The sequence below is a fragment of the Python bivittatus genome, unplaced genomic scaffold (assembly GCF_059951505.1).
Source record: "Python bivittatus isolate LINGU-HERP-01145 unplaced genomic scaffold, Pbiv_v1 ctg000340_np1212, whole genome shotgun sequence".
Classification (NCBI taxonomy): Eukaryota; Metazoa; Chordata; class Lepidosauria; order Squamata; family Pythonidae; genus Python; species Python bivittatus.
The window spans coordinates 12,690,197-12,713,141 of NW_028277056.1; the positions used below are offsets into that span (position 1 = coordinate 12,690,197).

Consider the following 22,945-nt stretch of genomic DNA (forward strand, 5'->3'; position numbering starts at 1 on the left):
ATTCAGCTGCAGCTAAACTGAAACGTTGGCTACAAATATTTTAAGTCAATGAGCAAAATGCAAATTCATTGAAAGGTGCAGATTCAGAAATCATCCATTTTTCTATCCACTGATGATTTCCCTCCAGGAAAGCTCTCAGCTTTTACTTAGATGATGAATCTCTTCCTGGCCTGTATGAGTTAAAGGGGTTCTGTGCTTCTTTAATTTGCTTCCCTGTGGCACTCATAGAGGTGCTTCTTCTATTCCTCTGCACATTGTTGGAATGGCAGCCACTTGTACCAAGAACTTTACATCCTGCAAGTTTAAAGCCAGTTTTACTTGGCAGCGCATGGGGCCGCAATCGCCTTAAAAGCAAGTAGCAAAAACAAACATCCAGTGCAATGACAGCCTGGAGAGGGTGTCATGTGAATTGTATGTGAGACAGATGTCCCACACAGGGAGGAAAAAGTCACTTGTGTAGATTGGCTTCTACACGAAACATGCAATTTGGCCCTAAGACTTGACTCATTCTCTACATTTTTCTCCCTAGAGAACTCTTCCAGCTATGGGAAGCTCCTGGACAGCAGCAAAAGCAGAGTTAGCAATCTGCTTCACAAGCCTGAATTTCCAGATCCAGACATGATGGAAGTCCTTATTTGAAGCCATGGAGCTCTTGCTGCTTTGGGCAGAAGCACACATAGCCCCTGGAGCGAGTGCTGCTATCACTGCTGTGCTTGAATTAAAAACTCTGGAGGGCAGCACAAATTGGACCAAGGAAGTTCGAACCTAGAAGAAAACTCCAGGTGCATCTGACTTTTGACAGAGAGCAGGGGACTTAGATGTCAGAGATGGAACATTTGGCATGTCTGCCATGTACAGTCAACCATGCTGTGGATTTGGGGAAAAAAAGATGGCAAGAAGTCATAGCAATCAGAGGACATTTTCTATTGGAGGATGTGTTTGATATGCCAAGAACTGTTCTGCAACCATCTAGGTAGTAACATCATTGAGTGCTATGTTGCCTGCATGAAAAATTTTGAATTTGCAGGTCCTGGGTGAGGGAGCAGGACTTCCAGATACCATTGTTTTAGATACTGCCTTCTTCCTGCTTCTCCTTTTTGATTCCCCCACTATCCAGGTTTGCTTCTACAGTATGTCAAATATGCCAACGTACATCTCTGGTAGAACAAGGTTTAGACAGGTTAATTGTAAATTCTTTCCATGATTTCTGTAGCTGTCTCTGTGTACAGCAGGTCCCTGAGTGCTGTTGACAACAGAGAAAAATGAGTTAACATCCAGGTGCTCAATCTATGACAGCCATGACTTCCTGATCTTATTCCACAAGGTCATCTTGCATTATGAAACTAAGCAATTAATGAACAAATCAACCAAAATGTCTTCAGCTCCTTAAAGTTTAATTTATGGTGGCTGTGTCAGACCCCTGGCTCATTGAGGCCCACAGTTTATAATCTCAGAAGCATTTTAAAGGATTTCTTCCCTCGATTCATAGCAAGGATGCACCACCAGCAAGGTTTCCCACAGAGACCAGTCTCTGGCAAAATGTTTTGCATCTGAAAAGTCATGTGTGAAGATAGCACATCTTTGGATTAGCCTCTGCTTACTTGCAAGTAGATCTATTTATGGATAAGCACACCTGCTGCTAGGTAAGCTGTCTTTGAGTCTTCTGCTGTAAGCTGGGTTATTGAAAGAAAGAGTCCTAATGTAACGTAGGAAGTAGTTCATAAGATGGTCCCTTCCACATGGGGCAAACGTGCAATGTTTTTGTATTCTCCATTGTTCTGTAGTTTAGTGCCTGTTACGTTGTATTCTTTCTGAAGAAAAGTATGCCTGTGTACATTGGTAAGAGTCTTTATTCCACGTAACAGGGTTCTGGTTTTGCTCTGACTCATAATTTGCCCCTCCATCAGATATGATGTGGAAAAAAGTCTCCCAAGGCTTATAGTAGCTGCTACTTCCAAGAGTATCTGTAGACAGGAAGGTATCATGCAAATCCCTTTCTCCTCCTCCTCCTCTTCCTCTATAGACAAGGAGACAGTTTTATTGCCTTTTATTAGAGACACATTTATCCAGGACAGGGAATTCCTTGTTCTCCATGGCAAAAAGCTGAAAATACAAGACCAAGTTATGTTATATCCAAAGCATAAATAGCTGTTCTCAAATTCTGACTGTCTGTGGTCTTACTCAAATTTCTCTCCATGGGCTGTAAAGCAGAGATGTGAACCAAGACTATATGTAGCATTGCTTACTCAGTGTTGTTTCCAAGGTGCAAAACATGGAAATTTAGAGGGGAATTAGCCTAAAGCTGGCTTCTTTATATATTTATATGTATGCACATTTAGACATACATATCTTGCGACATTTCATTAAAGACCAGACCCTCTATTTATAACTTTCCAACAGTACATTTACATCCAAGATTTCACTTGCATACAAAGGGCGAATTGTTACCATTCTTTTGTGTGCAAACTACAGGCGTCTTTCCCAAATCAAAAGGATCAGGACATTAAATTCTTGTTAATCTGGTTGCATGCAAAACTAATACGTTACTCTAGATCAGGGTGCAAAAAAGTGTGGCCCTGGAGGCCCCAAAGCCTAAGCAAAGTAGGCGGGGCCAAAACTTTGGGGTCTTTTTTGCATTAGGAGAGCAGGTTGGCAAGATTTTAAGGGCAAGTTGCAAATATCTAAGCAACTCATTTCAGCCCTTAACTACCCTCCCAATATAGGGATGGTCCCTGCCCACTTTTTCCTCAACCAGCCTGGTGTAGTCCTCAAGCTGATGGAAGTTCACCTCCATTCCAGTTCATCCTATTAGAGCACAATTTATATATAGTATTGCATTTGTATAGTGATTGCTATACTTGTAAACCTGTTTTCTAGCCTGCCCAGTACCTGATCTACAGTATGTGCTGCAGTGTTATCCTGCCTGACATTTATAGCATTATGTAGTTATATTCCAGGCAAATGGATTGTAAGATAATGTCATTTTTCCCCTGCTGTGTTTCTGTTGTGCAGATTGGCTACTGCAGAGCATTGTACAGCTTGAATGTGTTTGTATATACACATAGTGTCTCATCTTCCATAGCAAATATGGGTGACTCTGGCCAGCCAAAGAATTTTCTCCTGTTCTCTGCTGCTTAAATTTGTGCCTTAATATTGTATATAATAAATGTATACAACTGCAGTTTCCAAATTATTTCCTTTATGCAAACTACTGTATCATCCTAGTAAATTTTGAGGACCACTCCATAACACAAAGATTGGCAACATAGTGCTTGTGGAAGCATCATGTCCCAAAGCATGCTAAACCCTCAATATTGGTTAGCATATTATAGTTGTATTGATATAATGTGCTATGCTCAAACCATATTGGGCTTTAATGTAATGGGTTCACTACAGATGACCTTTTGTGACAATAGACAGATTGCCACAACTTGCTGAACTACAGACTACCCAACCATGAACTATCTAAGTTTAAGTTGTGTGAAATCAACCCTGACTTTGTGGGTGGAACAGATCAGGGAGTTATTTTGTTAATGAACCATCTCTCTGCTCAACAATTCATAATTGGGAAGAGAACTAAGAATGTGGAGTCCTCAGCCTCTCTGAGCTTGTTTGTTTGCTTGTAGACATAAGTTCATGATGTTACCTTGTTGTTGTTCAGTCGTTAAGTCGTGTCCGACTCTTTGTGACCCCATGAACCATATTGCGCCAGGTCTTCCCGTCCTTCACTGCCTCCCTGAGTTTGCTCAGTTTCATGGTCATTGCTTCAGTGATGCTATCTAACCATCTCATCCTCTGCCGTCCTCTTCTCCTTTTGCCTTCAATCTTTCCCAGCATCAGGGTCTTCTCCAAAGAGATCTCTCTTCGCATTAGGTGACCAAAGTATCTGAGCTTGAGCTTCATTATCAGTCCTTCCAATGAGCAATCAGGGTTGATTTCCTTTAAGATTGACTGGTTTGACCTCCTAGCAGTCCAGGGGACTCTTAAGAGTCTTCTCCAGCACCACAGTTCAAAGGCATCAATTCTTCGGCGCTCAGCTTTTATGGTCCAGCTCTCACAGCCATACATTACTACTGGAAAAACCATAGCTTTGACTATGCGGATCTTTGTCGGCAAGGTGACGTCTCTGCTTTTTAATATGCTATCTAGGTTTGCCATAGCTTTCCTCCCAAGGAGCAAGCGTCTTTTAATTTCATGGCTGCAGTCTCCGTCTGCGGTGATCTTGGAGCCCAAATAAATGAAGTCTGTTACTGCTTCCATTTCTACCCCTTCTATTTGCCAGAATTGATGGGTCCAGATGCCATGATCTTAGTTTTTTTAATGTTGAGTTTCAAGCCAGCTTTCGCACTCTCCTCTTTGATGTTACCTAGTTGGGTAATAAAACGTCTGCAAGCAAACAACCAAGCTCAGAGAGCACCGAGGACTTCACAGTTCAACCCTGAGCTACAGATATTCTCTTCTATTGTGACTAAGAATGGTTTGCAGAGCTGTACTTAGTCTCAGTACATGTATATGTATATATGTTTGCTCATAGCAATTAAATCAGCAATAATAAAAGAGCTTACGTTAGCCCCGGGCTCGCTCTCTCATCAATAGAAGACCATCACGTTATAGTTCTGCGGCTTAAAGCTTGATTTGTACAGGCAGCCTTAAATAGAGATTTCTTGAAACATGTCAAAGAGAGAACTGTCAAAAAGAGAACTGCCCTTTGTAAAGTACGACAGCTGGCCATTTTATCAGTCACACTTTCCCACACTCTTCCATACAAACACCAGTATGAGTTTAGGATTAAATCTTTAAGTGTGAGAGTGCATGTATATGTTTATGAATGGGTGTGCACATGTAACTGACTCTCAGGGGAAGTTAATATTTGTTTGGGCTCCAAATCAGCTGCATTTGATGGGTCTCTAGTGGGAACCATGTGTTTGGAACAAACTTGAGTAAGTCCCAGTTCCATCCTCTGATCAGCTAATTACTTTAGCTGAATAGAAATGCCAGATGTTGCTTGCTTAAATTCATCTTTTGATCCTCAATCTAATTCTCTTTACCTGAAAAGCAGTTGCTTCTCCCCAGCCCTTATCTCTCGCCATATCCCACGTGTCATATTTTTGCACAAGTGATGCAAATTGTGTAATCTGTGTAATTTACAAGATGATGTCATGGTGCAAGTGATGTCACTTACCACTGCCAGGGATCCTCAGGTTTCAATCCCGTTTGGATCAGATTTATAATTCTTAAAGGCCTTTTAAAAGTCTGCAGATGTTATTTGGAAATTAGTTCAATTTTATTTGTGAATATTATGAAACATTAAAAAAATCCAAACCTCTGTAACTACATGTTCACCCAGCTGCCCCATTTCTGAAATGTTTATAAAACAAGGAGGTTGATATGGCAAGCTGTGCCCCCCCCCATTACTTTGATAGGAATAGGAGAGAAATTCATGTAGTTTGCATGTGAATTCAAGCCTAACTAATTTTGCTTTTTCAGAACAATGCATAAGCCAAAATATAACCATCTCTGATTTCTGCAATGCAGGTTACTGTAAAGTTTGTTCAAAAGGGTACATCATCAGGAAAACAATTTATATAGGTTTATATAACTACAGAATTTATAACTACAGAAAGTTATTTGCGAGACTTGTGCATTTTAGACAAAATGGCAAACAAAATCACATTTGGAGAAATGTGCACCAAAATGTGCCCATGCATGTTTTACTTTGTTGAACTTGAGAAAATTCTTTTAAACAAACTGAACTTGACATAGTCACAAAAACAGAATACCAAATAAGCCAGGTGCACAAAACAGAGAATCTGGGAAAAACCTAAATTGACAGATTTTTTCCAGTTGTACTTTCAAAGTGGCCATTTGAGAAACCTCCTTAGCTGCAAGGCTCTAAATTTCAGGTCCTGAAAAAACTGCACCCTCAGTGCTTCCTTCTGTAAACTCTATGATTAATTCTGATTCCTTTCTTCAAAACAGAAGGGCAAAACAATAAGATGTTTTTTGGTCCTGACATTCTGTTTGCCACACAGCAGATGAGGAGAGCAAGCTGGAGAAGTTTTGTGCTGGCTGACCGAAAGCACTTGGAAAGACACACATCTTGCTTTCTCATAATTTCTACTATATTGTGGCCTTAATGGAACATGAACCAAGAGTAGACCACCTTTCTAGATGGGCACAAATGGAATTTTGAGAACATGTCGAGGCTGCCATGGAAGACTTGCCTATGGACAAAACAGTTGTCATGGTGGACATAACCCAACACCAACACCGGTAAGCTTGCTCTGCAAGACACCTTCTACCATCCCTGTGAGATCTTTGTGGAGCCCAAAGACATTGCTGCAAATGCGTTGCTAAAAGCCAACACTTTGCAGTATGTCAGCTTCTTTTTATCTTTTAAAATTAAGATGTGCACATACACATATTTCAAGTCAGAGATGGCAGAGGGAAGTACTTGTGGCCTTTGGATGTTATCCTTGAGCACTGAAGATTTTTAACTAGAGCACCACCTACCACATCTGCTTCTTCAGCTTAAAAAAATATGAGAAACTGCCAGGAGAAGCCGTTTTCTGCAGTTGTAAAGGAATGTCAGTTTCGCTGTCTTTGTGATAACAAAGGTCTCTCTGGGAATTACTACCCAGAGCCAAATGGCCATGAGAAAGTGGAGGACTCCATTCCCAACAGAGATAGACAACCATTTTTTAGTAACTGCTTTGAGAAAATGCATTTGTTCTGGAATTCCCAAACAGCAGCTCCATGACAAACAGAAGTACTACACTCCCAAGACAGGCCCATTTTTCTCATGGTTTAAAGGAACTTATTAACCTATTAACTTATTAACTGAAATGTGACAGAGCGGTCACAAAGCCCTCTTCTTTGCTCTGAATCTATGCAAGCAGCTTTTCATTGAAAAAATTGCCATTGCGCTCAATGAACTTTAGTAAAATGGTCTCCATTGCTTGAATTGTGTTTCAATACATGAGGTTAGTCACATCCTCTCCCAACAGATTGCAACAAAATAAGCCACCATCCGGTCATGGGTCACGAAAGGTAAAAGGTTCCTTTGACTCAAGCTTGATTCCTGCTGATGTCATGAAAATGCCTGAGTAGAGGTTTTTTTTGGGGGGGGACCACAAAATAAAGGAGAGTTATCACTGTTTTTCAGGGTTTTTTTTCAAATTTCCCAAACTGATCCACAGCTCTGTGATGTCCTGGTGATCTTCCATCCACGGACTAACCAGGTTAGCCATAATATATGATTTGTCTGATGCTTTGCAGTATGCTAGGTAATGTTAGTTTAATGTTTGAAATTGTTATTTTAACAGCAGTGCTAGTTTCAGAAGAGTAGGTGAGAGGTGAAACCTAAGTCAAAATAAATATTTTTAATTAAAAAACAATACATCAGAGAGCCTCATGATCACTAAGGATGATGCCTAGAGTCACACTGGGCCCTGGCTGGGTAACTCACATGCATGTAAGTTACCATCCAGAGTAAGTTAATATATGTACCTTTATATTCAGAGTAACCATGATTATTATGCCACTGGTTAGTTTTTAAGTGGAAGAGAACCTGGTGCACTGATAATGTTACCTAGTCGGGTAATGAAATGTCTGCAAGCAAACTACCAAGCTCAGAGAGCACCAAGGACTCCACAGTTTTTAATCATCCCTCCCTCTTTAGAGGAGTTGTACATGGAGACAATACTATGAGTGAAATCAGCCTGAAATAACATCTTGTTGAAATCTTGTTGTGGGGGAGGTGTCAGCCCTTCAAGGTAGACCAGACTTGAACACCAAAGTCATGAATACTAAAACTACTTTTATTATAGGGTTACAGTAACAGAATCTTGCAAGTCTGAATGTGGCTTCCTGCCTCCCTGCTTTCATCCTAAAGAGAAGTAGGGAGGACCGAATCTAAGACGCTTTCTCAAATTCCATTCCTGTTTCGGGTTCAGATTTTTCCTATCTGACTGTCACCCTTGCTTTGGCTCTTCCTCCTCTTCCTCAAGGCTCTGCTCGCAGCCCATCACATCAGGGTGGGGAATAAAACTGAGATACTTAAACCTGAGTCCCCCTATCTCTAGTTAGAACTATTCTAAACTGGATTAAAAAGGCAGACCCATCTCCAGTGCTTTATGACATGACACTGACCCAAGAAGTTCCCCATGTTCATAGCTCTATTCAGAAGCACAGGTGAAAACCACCTTGTCTGCCCTCCCTCCCCCAAGGGCATATCAGGAAAAGCAACAAAATGAGACTTGTTGCTAGGTTCCTACTCTCAGAATATGGTATGATCCACCCAGCATTGTTGTTTTCCTTCTTTCAACCCCTAACCCATCCACCCCACCTTCCTCATGGTGGGGTTTGGTGAAGCAGTGCCAAATTCTAAACTAGAGGTTGCTAGTGCTCAGGAGCAACCTGCTTGTCCATGAAGGGTTTGCAGCTGGCACACCAGCCAGAATTAATGAAGCATGTTTCATGTCACAGAAGACAGAAAGATCACTGATAGTGCTGAGGCTAAAAACATATCCAAACTTTCCCATTTGAGGAAGGAGAGAGTACAAACTTCTGCAGAACAGGATAAGGAGCTAATGTAGGTTTAATAAAGAAATGGCCTCATGAGTGAGTGAAGGATTTATTGGAAACCATTTTCAAAACATTTACAGAATGATTTTTCTATGAACATAAATTCATAGCAATAAGGAAACCAACATCTGCAGGAAATGGCGGGCGGGGGGGGGGGCAGTTAAAACAACAAAACATGCAAAATATGCCAGACGAGAGATTAAGTTAAAAAGATACCTATGACCATGGTGGATACCTGTTCACTGCTGGCAGATTTCCATCTGAGCCAGCATTTTTATGAAGGAAGGCAAATGACTTGCACCACACAACTTATCAACACAGCCCATTCAAGAAAGAGATCCTACTTGATGTATTTTTCCATAAACTTTTTGTGAAATTCAGATCGCAGCGTGTCATTGACAAATCGTTTGTCTTTTTTCATCTCATCTACGCCTTTCGCACAGTTCTTGAAGACGACATCATCATCCCATCTAAAAGAGGAAAGGAACAATCTACATCTCAGAGGTTCTGCCAGAGACCTTAGTCCACACTATCATGTTCCGGCATATTTTCCCTTCTGGAATGTTAAGCACTGAGCCAGGTACTGTCTATGTTAAAATGTGTTGGCTGAATTGAGAGAGAGAAGCAGTGGTCATTGGCAAATGATTGGGACCATGGCCAGGCTAAGGACTGACCATCCTGAGTAAGCTCATCTTGGCTAAGAAACCCTTGAAGTACTTGGGGTTTTTTCCCAGAGAGAAGGAGCAGCAGAGTGACTAAAACGTGTCATGACTCCTTCCTACATTTCAGTGATTTTTCTCTAGTTTTAGACTTCTACCTTTTAGAAATCCCTCAGAGTCTAAGTCTGGGGAAACTCTGTCAATCCTACAGATTTGGTAGAAACAAAGCCACTGGATTAAATCAATTAAAGGGGCAATACTGGATCCTGTGAGGGTTGGAAATAAAACCCTAAAGTAAGGATCTTAGACTGTAGAAGTAACTAGGGCTTTTAAAACAATAAAAGGAAAAATATAACACTTTGGCTCATCAAGGTCATAGCTAGGGATGTGCAAAACTTACTGAGGAATTCCAGAGAGTTCTGGAATGTTCTATTCTAACCCCTCCATGAAGAACCTACCTCTGGATTGTCTCATTCCATGGTGGTTCAGCAGTTTCTAAAGGTAAATTTTCCAAATGCTCAGTTTTGCACACCCCTGTTCATGGCCTCTCTTGTAAATACACTAATGCTCAGAGTATAGGGAAATAAACAAGAGGAACTTGAATTTGTAGTACAGGAAGCCAACTGTGTTTTAATACATGTATCAGAGACCAAAGACTTGAAGGCCTTAAATGCCTGCTCCCCACTTTATGATTTTAAGTCACATCTCTTTAAACAATTCAATTAAAATCCAATTCAACTTTTCTGCAATTGCGAATCCATACAGGCTAGTGGAAAGAGCTGCGGATCCATTAAATATACTGTTACATCTCCATACCTTCGCTTCACTTTAAAATTTGCCTGAGGCTGTACTGGTCCTGTAAGGTTCAGCAGAGGGTTACCACTAAGGATGTTTTCCATCCGTATCCTCTCCTCTTCAGCTTTCTGTTCTTGTTCCTGCCAAGAGAAGAAAAGGTTGGCTCCACACATCTGTGAAAGTGGGCTGTTTCCTTTTCGGATCACTGTAGAAGCAGCTAGAGGCTTAGCCACAAACACTTCCTAGCCTCCTTTTGTAGTGTATTCAAGGTTTCTTTTTTATTTTTGTAGTACCAGGTTTCCATTTCTGAAATAAGCATATGCCAAATACTGGACTGCAGCCAGAGACTGTTCTGAGGTTTTGGCTTCGTGTATTCAGGGTAGGCAGCAATGAGTCCAAGGAATGAAGCGTTCACCTTCAGGCTGAAGTTCCTGTACTCCCCCACTGAGAAGTTCAAAGAAGGACTTATAAAAATAAAATCCCAGCGTCATGCCTTAAATTGCTCCAGGAACCTTTGGGTGCCTCTCTCTAATCTTGCTTACACAACAGATGGCTACAGGAGGGGTATGCCCTGATGGATGCTACCCAAAGTCACAGAGGGACCAGCACTCAAGAACTTCCCTCTCTGTTGGGTGGAAGTGTGACTGCTCGCAGTAGCTACAATAAGCACATTTGTGGAAGCCTTTGGTGTAGGAACTCATCTCTGCTCATGCCCAGAGTTAGCAAAAACAGGGTCTAGCTTCACCACATCCTCTACTCCTCTCTGGAAGGAAAATAGGGTAATTTGTTTGCCTTCACTCCATCTAAGCAGAAAATAGCAAAGATGATTAATGGCCTAAATTGTTTGAATACGTGTTAAGTTGCAGAACCAAATTTTCTGGGTACTACTTCTAGATGGAAGTCTATTTATTTATTCAGTGATTTATATGGTTGGCCAACCTATAAAGAGTGACTTGGGCAGCTTACATATAGTTAAAAATATAAAAACGGAAAAAACAGTAACAAAACAGACAACACCACAATGCAGCAAAATTGAGGCCAAGCCACAGCATATTCCAATTTCCAAGTCATCCCAGGATATGCTCCTTCAACATTCTTGCCTGGGGAATAAAATAAGTTTTCAAGGCCTTGCAGAAGGCCAACAAGGCCAGGGCCATCCAAATCCTGGGGAGGGAATGTAGTCCCAAAGGGCAGGTGCTGTGACAGAAAGATTGTGCCTCCAGATCCTCCTAGATGACACAGTTTTATGGAAAGAACCTGAAGCATGCCTGCCCTGCAGGGATGAGCCAAGCCGATCAGAGACAGGAGTCCCACAAATAGCCCAGTCTTAACACTAGACATGAACCCTAGACGCTAACCCAAAATAAAGCAAACAGAAGAAGCTGTTCAGTGACCTAGTTTATGCAACCCAGTTAGGCACAAAACCATAGATATATGGAGTTGGAAGAGGCTATTAAGACTAACTACTAAGTGTGAGAATCCAAACTAGAGCATCCTCGGACAGCCTTTATTAAATACTGTACATCCAGCTAAGAGGAGCCCATCATCTTCCTAGAGATAAAACCTTTTTCCTAATATCCAACTGGATTCACTTTGCTGTAACTTAAAACCATCACTCCCTGTCCTGCATTCTAGGATGATACAGAATACTTCTTGGCCTTCCCCTACATGACAGCCTTTTAAGTACTGAAGACTGCTGTCATATCCCCACTCTTATCTCTTCTCAAGGCTCAACATTGCCAGCTCATTCAATCTCTCTTCACAGGACTTAGTTTCTAATCTCCTGATCATCCTTCTTGTCCTTCTCTGAACCTGTTCCAGTGTGTCAGAATCCTTCCTAAAATGTGCTGCCCAGAGTACTTGCAATGAGGCCTGTCCAGTGCAGAATGGAGTGGAATTATTTTTCAAGAACTAACTACATTGCTACTGATAAATCCTAAATATGCATAGCATAATGAAAACATCATCGCCCGTATTTTAAACCACCCAAGAGTGTCTCTCACAGCAAAGCAGAGCTAAATGATGCTCATTTTCAGCACACATACAACAAAAATTGCACAGGGAATCAAAGCAGGGAATTTGAAACTTCAGCTTCTGAGTGACAGATTCAACTTTTAACCTTTGTCTGCTTGGAACAAAAAATGGCTTGACTGCTTATCCTTTGGATGAAATTGGAGAGTGAACACCAGTGATTTAGTCTGGGCCAGGTGGTAAAAGATTATACTACTTGTATAATCCAGGAATCAAATGCAATCTGGGGATTGGAAGCAGATCAAATAAGCATAAATGTTACAACAAGATAAAAAGCCCAACACACTAGTTAAAAAATGTAGTAATATTTAGGATGTGGGAGATCCAGACTTCCCACTCAAGTTTTTCTCACTTACAGCTCCACAAGATTGTGAGAAGAGACCCGTAAGAATCCTTGGCATGACAAAAACCTGATAACAACTTAAACAGAACTGTATGTATTCTTCAATTAAGTAATCAATTTCTTGTATATAGTAATTACAGGGTTTAATCTTATTCCTATGTTATACTTCATCTAACTGGAACTATTCAATTTTGCTAAAACCTACAGTTGCAAATAAATGTATGTAAATGTAAAAAACTGGAACTATTCTATTTGATCCATTCCATAAATATTATCTCACTAACAACTTCCAGCAGAAGCAAACAAACTAATGTCATTTAACTTAGGTTTGACCCTTAACTGTTGCTTAGTATCATTTTGTCTCACATTGCTTTCTGAGCCTCTGTGAAACTTCTGCCTGAAAGGCAGCCTCAATTTCTACATGCATGTCATGTTAACACATGCAGTTATATGCCTGAACTACAAGTATTCATCTCCATCATTTCCCAGACAGGCACATTACTTGCCCTAGACGTAGGGCACACTCATAAACAGGATTCAAGACAAGCACAACATTCCAGAAGAGCTGTAGCTGGAGATCACGTGGCTTTGCTACCGGGTTAAACAAGCCACACAAAGAATTTTGGGCTGCAAGATCGTGCAGGGGAGGTGGGTGGGAAGACTGTTGCTCGATAGCTTAGAGAACAACTGCCAGTCAGAGCACAGATTACTGTACTTGGTAAACCAGTGATCCAATGCAGGATAAGTAGTTTTATATGTTCAAAGGGGTAACCAAAGAGGCACAGCAAACGGTAATAATTGAGGCTGTGTAATGCTATATATTTGATTCCAAAAAAGGTGCTCTGATGCACAGTGGACCAGAAATGTAAGTCCTACTAGCAATTCTTTGATTCTCTCCAGAATCACAAAGCTTTCCTCAGGAAGCAATGTGATCCAAGATAAAAAGATGCAGCTGCTTTAAAGAGTTACCGACAGGTGTCATATATGTGCCCCCAAATGCTAAGAAGTACCTTTTTAGAATTGAATCTGAAGCATTGCACAGCCCTAGTAATGAGATTATGTACAACATTCAGTGATCTAGCAATGGGATGCTCTGGTGATCCCTGGAATGTTTACTTTTTCCCCTAGAAGGAGCATTCCCGTCTATTCTGGGGCAGATTGGCTTCTTCTGGAAGTGTTTCTTGTGGAACAGGAAGTGCTTTGTGATGTTCTGAAAAAGATTTCAGTTTAGGGTCCAGACCACACCCAGAATATACCACCACAAAGCAGCCAATTGGTGAATTCTGGAAGAAAAATGGAACATTCCTGGGAATATCAAGTGATCTGTTCTTGGACTAAGTAGTTTTGCACATCCCTGACTCCAAGCAAGCTTTAGGCCAGCCTTCCCCACCATGGTGCCTTCTGATGCCATCAGAGTACAACTCCCACTATTCTTTGACCATGCTGGCTGGACATGATAGAAACTGCAATTCAGTCCATCTGGAAGGTGCCTGACTGGAAACTTTACATTCAACAGCTTCTAGCGCCCTCTAGTGGTATTAAATGGCTGTTTCTAGAAGTAATATTTGTATCTGGGAAGGGCAAAATGTTTCAAATTCAAATCATGCTGAATTAGAAAAATTTTGCACATCCCTAGCTTATATACAATGACGAACAGTTTGCTTCGATATGGTGGACAAGACTCAACTGTGGGTATCTCTGGATTACCAAGAAAAGATTATAACTGCTTACTTACATCACAGGCCCATATGGTCTGCTCCTTGTTGACTGTCAGCTCTCTAGTCCTTTGACCAAACTGATTTTATCAGTGAAGTAGACCTTAATCTCTCCCAGCAAGTTTCACACCTACAGAATATGCCCTGGCTAGATTTTATTTCTATAAGCATTTACAGCAGTTGGGGCAAAAAAGATTTTTTGAGAGAAAATCAGAGTAGAAGGTGGCTGGAGTATTCATCATATCTCCATACGTTTTCCCTCTGGCAGATCCTAAATGTTTATTGTATTTATTTATTAATCAAATTCATATGTTCCCAACTATAGTTAATCAAAAGGGGTTGGGGAAGCAGAGGTAGGGAAGAATTTCTCCCCAAACAGAAAAGAATCACTCTCAATAAGAAATGATAATCCTAAAAGATACAGACCAACTACCTATCTTCATTTTGTAATTTATTCAGTAAACTTAAATGATGGATTTACCTTCCGGGCTTGCTCTTCAGCTCGTTCCTTTTTTATCTTCTCTAGCTCAGCTAACAGAGCAGCTGTATCATCATCACTCTCTTCATCGTAGTCTTCATCCTCATCATCCTCCTACAAATGGAGCAAAATCAGCAGACTGTTCATTTTATACCCAAGAGGAGCATGCAATGCTTCAGATCCCATTCCAAAAAAGGAGCTCTGGACTGCAGAGAGGCACAAACACAGCACCTGTCTGCCACTGTTCAGATTAACCCCGCTGCATCCCGGGATCACGTGGCAGTCGCAGAAAGCAGCTGCATGAAAGATGCAGCCGCTTTAAAAACTTCCAGACAGGTGCTCCACTTGTGCTCTGAAGCATCTTCTCCAATTTATTTCTGAAGTGCACATTGCCCTAGTACTAGCATGAAATCTTTAATTCCTGTTTCCTATATAGCAAAACATATACAAAATGCATTTATGAAGCAACTAATGAGATGAACACGTACCTATGAAAAATGTGTACATTTTACATACAATTTATTCAATTTGCAATTTCCAGATTTCCAGTCAAGACTCCACCAAGCTAGCATACGTTATGGTTTTGATATTTTATCACATAAAACATACTCTCCAAAGATTTCTATTTCTGAAGCTTCCTAACTGATCATCAATTCATTCAACTGAAACACATTTTTGTCAAAAAGTTCATGGTATGTAACCTTGAGACCATTTTTAAGTTACCATATTCTCAATTCATATCTGTATCGATCATGACCAACCATTTTAGGCCCAATCACAAGTATCACACAACATATATTATATTATTTAATCTTAAAGCATGTGTCTCTAACATAGCACGACACCTTCCTGGTGCCTGCCAGGATCTATACTCTACTTGATTTTACTTTATTAGATTGTTTTAACTGAAACAAAAAGTACATAAAGAAGTTGGCATGTTGCAATGTGTCAACTTCAAACATTTTTAATGTTTATTAAAAATATGCATATTCTGTACTTCAAAAACATTTTAGAAAATAGAAATGATGGCGGCCACAGCCCAGTGCTTTGTCATGTGTATAAAAAAAACAAAAGTTGAGATCATAGAGAGAGTTGTGGGATGCTATAAGGAGTGGGGGGAGTAACTGTTTTGCTGTCCAGTAAATGGATGTTTAGTGACTGGCCACACCCCCAGTGCAGCTGTTTTGGGAGAACACCTGTAATATATTCTCAAAATTGCAAATGCACTTATCAGCCAAAAAAGTTTGGCAACCCAACCCTAATGGATGTCCAAGATTCCCAGAATTTAAGAAAGAAGGAAGATCTCTACATTTTACAACTCCTGTAAAGATTCCTGTTCCAACCATTCAAAAATTTGCCTTCTAATATCAGGAAGCGCGTATGTCATATTCTTCTATATTAATCCAGTTTTAGGAAAGAGCATCTCGTTTTACAAACTACAGTGGCAATGTTTATGATCACTTATTCTGATCTCAGAGAAAGAGCTGTGCCTCACAATCAATTCTACAGACTATACGTGGCCCACTGAGTCCACCCCTTCCTTTCTCACAATTTAGTGGCAGAGCAGATGCTGTGTACGCAGCAGATTCCATCTTGAGTTAAAAACTGATCAGGACAGAAGTGATGATCGAAACCCTTATCTGAGATCTGGACTGCACTAACAGCCACAGAAGATGGACCATGAGTAGATCAAGACGGACCGGGGATCAGAGAGCTACCGAGTTCCCAAATTCTCCAAAATACATACATCAGTCAAAGGGTCATCTGCATCCAGGTTAGCTGCAGGGATTTGATCTAGTCGAGGCTTCTTTGAGACTGAAGAGGAAGTTGTGTGCTCTGGGAAGGAAACATAGCCCAACAAAAAACTTATAAGCAACAGCCATGAAAGAAAAGTGACTATCACAGAAAATGAATAAAGCTGTGCTTATAAGAAAGCTGACGGTAAAAAAAAATGTTACCACTTCACACCAATATTTTGGTAAATCTAAATTCTAATAGAGTTGTATTACTGGCTCACTAAATGGAAAAGAAAAAAAAAAGGTAGAGGGAAGGAGCCAGGTCTCTTCCAGCTCTCAGTGTCTTTTGCTTGTAAGTCTGTAAACAATCCTTAGACTAAAGGCAAAAATTATTTCTATATCCTTCTATCTCTAATGACAAGTTGTTGGATTTCCCAGAGCAGGTCTTATATTAAGTGATTTTGCCTTTGAAGACCATTCCCAAATATTGAAAAGGTCCTTTAATACTACCACCTCCTTTTGCTATTGCTTTAGGACAACCTCCCCGCCCCCAGCATTCACTGCCAACACATTCCCTTCTACTATCTTTATTCACTTATTATTTGCTCAATTTATATCCCTCCTTTTTGTTCACATATTCTCAGTAACATATTTACAAAGCGGATAGACCGCGCTTAACGACTGCCTCAGGCAGCAACTGTTCAAAGTTACGACAGTGATGAAAGTGTAACTTTGTGACCAATGCCCGCATTTATGACCTGTACAGCATCTCTCTCTCAGGCACATGTTCACCATTACAGTCAGTCAGTCCGTGTTGTCCTGTGCCTGACCCACCTTTTTCTTTCCCCCCTTGCAGAGTGGAGAGATTGCCTAAACAAGCTGCTTTTCTCTGTAACTCAGCACTTCCCCAAAATGTGCTAACTGCAAGTTAACAAGCTCAGCTCTGTGACCATAATTAGCCAGCTAATTAAGCTGTTGCCTGTAACTGACAAGACTTTAATCACTTTTGGTTTTTATTTGCCTCCTAAGAGTCTCAGGGCTCAGAGCTGGGAGGGAGCTAGGCAAACAGCTGGCACCTATGCATTCTTTTCAATGTGTATTCTCCATTGTGTGCCTGCTTACTCTCTTGTAATCCCTTTCTTATGAATGTAAATACAAACATTAATTCCCTTCTTGCTAATTATCCTAGCACCGGGGTGAGCATTCCAAAGGGCAGGGGTGTGGGGAAAAAGGAAAGCTGGAGTAAAATCATAAGCACAGTAGCAGTCATGATTTTACACTTAGCAATGATGTCACTTATGGAAGTGGAATACACCCCATGGAATACTTTTAAATTTTATTTTAGTGAACACTTTTTGAATTTCCTGGGCCTGCACTTGATCCACGGGTATCTCCCCAAACCACAGGCTGATCAACCCCACACAACTCCTTTGCTATGATGATGGCACAAACCTCGCGCTGGTCTGTCTCGGTTCTTCTCTCTCACTGCAACTCTCTCCCTCTCCTCCAGTTCTCTCCTGAAATCGCGGTTGCGCACCTCTTCAGGGGCATCCTGAGTGGCTTGCCTGAAAGAAGCAGCACATCAAGAAGGTGGATCAAGAAAACAAAGCTGCTGTCGCACAACAGACAAGAACATAAAATAAGAAGCATGATCTGTTTTTAGAAAGTTGCCTAAACATTCTGAATAAGTTTCTATAAGGCCGTCTTCCAGAAGTTTCCTTTTGTGGCCAGAACGTGTCTGGAATGCCATGAGCCACTTCCTGCTTTAGAAGATAAATCTCTGAAATGGACAAATCACTCCCAGAATGCCTGGATCAGCTGATTCCTCATATTCACTGTTGCAATGTGGTCTAAATGGGGCACACTGCAGTCCATTTGGAAACGTCAACTGATTCAGCACACAGCTGCCAGATAACACATCTAAATTTGCCCAGGTAATACCACTACTCTAGGAATTGCACTGGTTGCCAGTCAGCTTTTTCTTGGCTGTTTTAATTTTTCTGTTCATGTTGTACACTTCTCAGAGTGGGTTGAAATAGAGCGGCATATAAATGCCAAAAATAAATAAATAATCCAGAAGAAAAACAGAATGTTGTAGGAATGGACCATGTTGTTTTGTACATAATGAATGAGAAATTCTCATTTCAAACCTTTTTTATTTCCTTATGTCAGCTAAATGTCATTTATTTGGTATAATATATATTTAACCTGTTTTTCAGTACTGAAACTCAAAGAATTATAAACCCATACAACACAGAGGGGCCAGCATTTTTAAAAATAGGCTTAATAATCTAAAAAGCCCAAGCTGTGAAAAGGTTGCAGAGGCCCCAAATCTGGGTTAGGCAATGATCTCCACAAAGTGTCTTTCAGAGTTAGGATGCCAAAGAAGAAAAAGTTCTTGGTTAATGTTGTTCTTATTTCAAACAGTTGGGAGACCTAGCAAAAGAGTTTCTGAGACTGATCTTAAGATGAATATCGCTATGTAGGAAGGGCAATCTTTCAGCTGTCCCTCAGAAGCCAAGTTATGTAATACTTTAAAGGAAGAATCATCAGACAACTCCTGGGTGGGATAGGCAAGTAATTATTTTTTCATCCTTTCCTGACTGCCACTCTATCAAAACAACAAAATTATATGACCTCAGCAGTAACTACTACCTCACCATTTTAATTTAGTTTGAAATGCTGTTAACTTACAGGTGTTATGACATGGTAAGGCACACAAAGAACAGAAGGATCCCAACAGTTTGTTAGCCAAAACTTCCTCAAGATACTTCTGTGTGATCCTTGAACACTTTAAGAGAAAAAGGGAGCCTGGTGTTAAGTCCAATTGAGACTGCAATTGGACTAAAGTCTCTCTAAGTTGAATTTTACTCCTCAAAATTACATGAAGAACATGATGACCAGCAGCAAAGTGGGTGGGCCCAGATGCAGTGGCAATGGTGCACCACTGGAAGACATGAAGGACCAGACTAAGGACAGATCATCATGGAGAAAATCTATCTATGTGGTTGCTAACAGGTGACACCAACCTGATGGCACATAATCAATCAATCTGGTTGGCTGGATTGATACCACAGGTTAACATGTTGAATCCAGTGACTGTTTTTGCATCACATTAATTTAAACCTTGGTTAGGGTTGATTGGTTTACTGATTTACTGGTGAGGTCCCAAAAAACTGGAGAAGAGCAAATGTTGTCCCTGTTTTGTGGACTATGTGGTCACTAAGAGTCCAGATTGACTGGATGGCACATAATCAATTACATGAAGACATAAGCTGCCACTGGCTGTGACCCAATGGAGATTACAAATTCATAAATCTCCAGCTGCGTCAGGTGTTCCGTTAAATAATGACTATGCTACATAGATGACATGTTAGATGCCAGAAAGAAAACAAATGGCAGGCATTCCTTCTTCAGGCAAAATAAAAACCCCTGCCAGAATCAATTCCCACAAGAAAAACAACTTGGCCTTTACCTATATTTGATTTTTGTATGAGAAGGAAGATCTCTGCTAGAGTACTGCTTGGAGAGTTGACTTAAGTCACCTTCTCCTTTCCCTCTTCCGCCTCTTGCAGGTTCAAAGGTTGGTCGAGCAGCAGTAGTCATCTTAAAAGCACAGAATCAAACATACACCATGGATGTAGGTTAAAACCTACAGTAGTAAGACAAAAACAAAGCTTGGTCAATACCACTTATTCAAGAAAACAGCCAGTCTGTGTTACAATTGCAGTCCAATGTTATCTATCTTTATTTCTTAGTAAGCTGTACTGGATTAAAGAAGTCTGGTGCTAATGAAGCAAAAACAGAATGGCAGTTTAAGTAGATGTGTATCTTCATTCAACTGCTGCATCCCAAAAGCCTTTAATGATATACCTACATTTTAAAAACATGAAATAGAATATACAGCATTCCTTCTAATTTCCAGGGATGAAAATGGGAAAATGTGGGCAGAAACAGAGCCCAGAACTTTTTTAAATATGGAATATACTTCTATTTTTTTGAACTCTGCTTTGGGGATTTCCTAAAAATGACTGTAAAGAATGATAAATAAGAACACCTTTTTTATTCTTACATCAAGACCTCTATCAAAATTGCAAATGCATTTGGTTCATTTAGTTTTTGTTCTTTCTATACCATTTCCCTGATAGCCTTGAGCTTATTACTTTTTCTCATGAGCCATTCAGGATAGTTACTAGAATAAAATTAAAGAAAATCCCATCTACATTACCTTGGGTCTATGGAGGGTAGGTGAGAATTAAATGTAATAAAGTTATGCTAAAAACTACATTTGAGAATTCACTGGCTACAATGTAAATCTGCATATAAATCTCTTAATAACTTTCCTTTGCTTTTTGCATCTTATGAAATAGTGCATACTTAAAACACATACACCAATATAAACAACTATTTGCTATCAGAGGTTTTTATTTTGTTCCATAGTTAGCGCAGTTAGACATACACTGCTCTAGTGAAACAATTTCCTTTAAGAAAAACATATTTTAGCAATAAACTAGCAATGAGGCATTACCACTAGTTTATTTTTTTTAAAATACAAGGTAAGTATTTTCACATATCTGTATGTAAAGAAAATGATTATGTTCAGGTTTTCTTGATGCCATTCAGTCCTCCATAGTCCATACCCACGTGCAATATGAAAAGACTTCATTCAATACTTACCTACCATTCATTTAAGCATTTCCCTACCCTTCTGATCATCGAGGCAACAAATAACTGAATAGCAAGCTTCCGTTATCAAGTTATAGATCTATTTTTAGAAGGTTACAAAACACAATATAATCCATCTTTGCCTCTATGTTAAGAAAACATGACATTGATTGTAACATTTATATTATTTTAAGCAAGTTAGACTACAATTAGCTCCTTGTATCAGGTACAAGGATACATGCAGGCATCTTAATTAGACACCATTGATTTCAAATAATTGAGTTTATCTTACAACTATTAAAGCCACAATATGAACCTGTCCAGCACTATTTTAAAGACCACATTCTCATGCATCATGCAAACTGGGGTGCAAGCATAATCACAAAACAGCCTCCAAGAGAGAAAGTCCCTTATTCTAATCCAGCGTTTCCCAACTTTCCAGAGAGGTGGACTTCAACTCCCAGAATTCTCAGCAATGACCATACCAGCTAAGGAATTGTGGGGGCTGAAGTCCACACATCTGGAAGCGGCCCAGGAGGAGAAAACACTGTTCTAATCTCACCTCTATGATAATCCTGTAAGGCAAAGCCTTTTCAAGCTGAGTTCAAATCCATGTGACTGGACTAATTCAGAAAATCATTCCAAATGCAAAGTCTCTAAAAAGACCACCTTGAATCTCAATAACTTCTCGGAAAGATCCTTGTAATTTCCTAGGCAACAGTATATCAATGGTTTGCCAATGCTGCCTTCTGTGATTTGTTTTTTTAAATTCCCAGTCTATCTTCCAGCCCTGGGATTTCCTGGTGGTCTCTCATCCAAGTACTAGCCAGCCCCAACCCTGTTCAGCTTTCCAAGTTCAGCCAAGGTTGGCTAGAGATTGACACCTAGACAGGCCCTGTGAGGCAGGTCAATACTGTTACTCCGGATGTACTGTTACTTGGAGAGAATGAGAAAGAGCATTTTGAGTAATACTAGACTTGCCCCTCGCTCAACCCCTCCTCCTTTTGCAAGAAAGAGGCGGGAGAAATACTGCTGCTGTCCTACCTTACAGGACTGTCGTATGAAGTCTGACTAGATTATGCATGCAAACCTATGATTGCTTGAAAGCGCTACAACACGTAAAAAATCCCTGTCACAAGAATTATATTGTAATGAATTCTACCTACTGTAGTGACTGGCTTAAATGGGGCACCCTCCGTGCCCTGAGAAGCACACACGAGAGCTACCGCACAGCTCGATTCACTTACCTACTGCGCGCGGTTACCGCCGCACGGCTAGGCCAGCCGCGCCATTATTCCCCCTGCAGACCAGCATCCACCGCGCACAAAACCATAGAGACGCAACTCGACGGCGGAGAAGGGAGAATTTATAGATTAGAAAGAAGCTAGAGCAGCGCATTCCCTAAGCTTCCGCTGAAGTATGTTCAGGATTGGTCGTTTGGCTTCCCGGGGGCGGGACAGAACTGCGCCGCTCTCAGCCGAATCCTCTCGGCCCCATTGCAAAGAGAAAGGTACAGCAATTCAGTTTTAGACCGGAAGTGGAAGCACAATCGTATTTAACGAAGAGTTAAAGAAGGAGCAAACCCAACATACTACTTCTGGTTTAATTTCAATGGGAAAGCAAAATGTGGGACCCCCATCCCACATCGAAAAGGGGTCGAATTCAAATTCAGGAAGGTGTAATAATCCCTCCTACTCCCGACTGGCGGAGCATTTCCCGTCCATTTTCCTTCAGCCTCCTATTCCTAATGGTCAATTCCCAACCGGAAGTGTAGGGAGTGCAAGTAATTCTTGCCTTTGTTCCTAATACTTTCTCTGAAAAGAACTGGGCGCATGGCTGACATTGAACTAAATTGAGCAAATGGTGGGAAGGGGGCGGGGTCTGGAAGATCCTGGTGGGTCTTTGTGCCTCCATAGAGTGCTCATAATCATAGGGGT

General features: G+C 40.6%; 2 protein-coding genes across 5 annotated transcripts in view; one reads left to right on the plus strand and one right to left on the minus strand.

Annotated features, from left to right (window-relative positions):
- AMOTL1 (angiomotin like 1) overlaps positions 1-8,776 on the plus strand; it is an 83,723-nt gene extending 74,947 nt beyond the window's left edge. For 3 of the 4 annotated variants that reach the window (XM_088140590.1, XM_088140591.1, XM_088140592.1), the window contains one exon: positions 530-8,776. In XM_088140590.1, coding sequence (XP_087996716.1) covers positions 530-639 — 110 coding nt within the window. In that variant the 3' untranslated portion in view covers positions 640-8,776. The remainder of the gene's footprint in view (positions 1-529) is intronic. The other variant, XR_015796084.1, reaches the window with a different exon arrangement.
- On the minus strand, positions 8,619-22,412 carry CWC15 (CWC15 spliceosome associated protein). The gene is made up of 7 exons (XM_007436737.4): positions 22,256-22,412; positions 19,819-19,995; positions 17,796-17,908; positions 16,355-16,443; positions 14,611-14,721; positions 10,062-10,180; positions 8,619-9,056 (listed from the first exon to the last, which is right to left on the minus strand). The coding sequence occupies exons 2-7, from the start codon at positions 19,947-19,949 to the stop codon at positions 8,927-8,929; spliced, it is 693 nt and encodes a 230-aa protein (XP_007436799.1). The 5' UTR covers positions 19,950-19,995; positions 22,256-22,412; the 3' UTR covers positions 8,619-8,926.
- Positions 22,413-22,945: the final 533 nt, after the last annotated feature.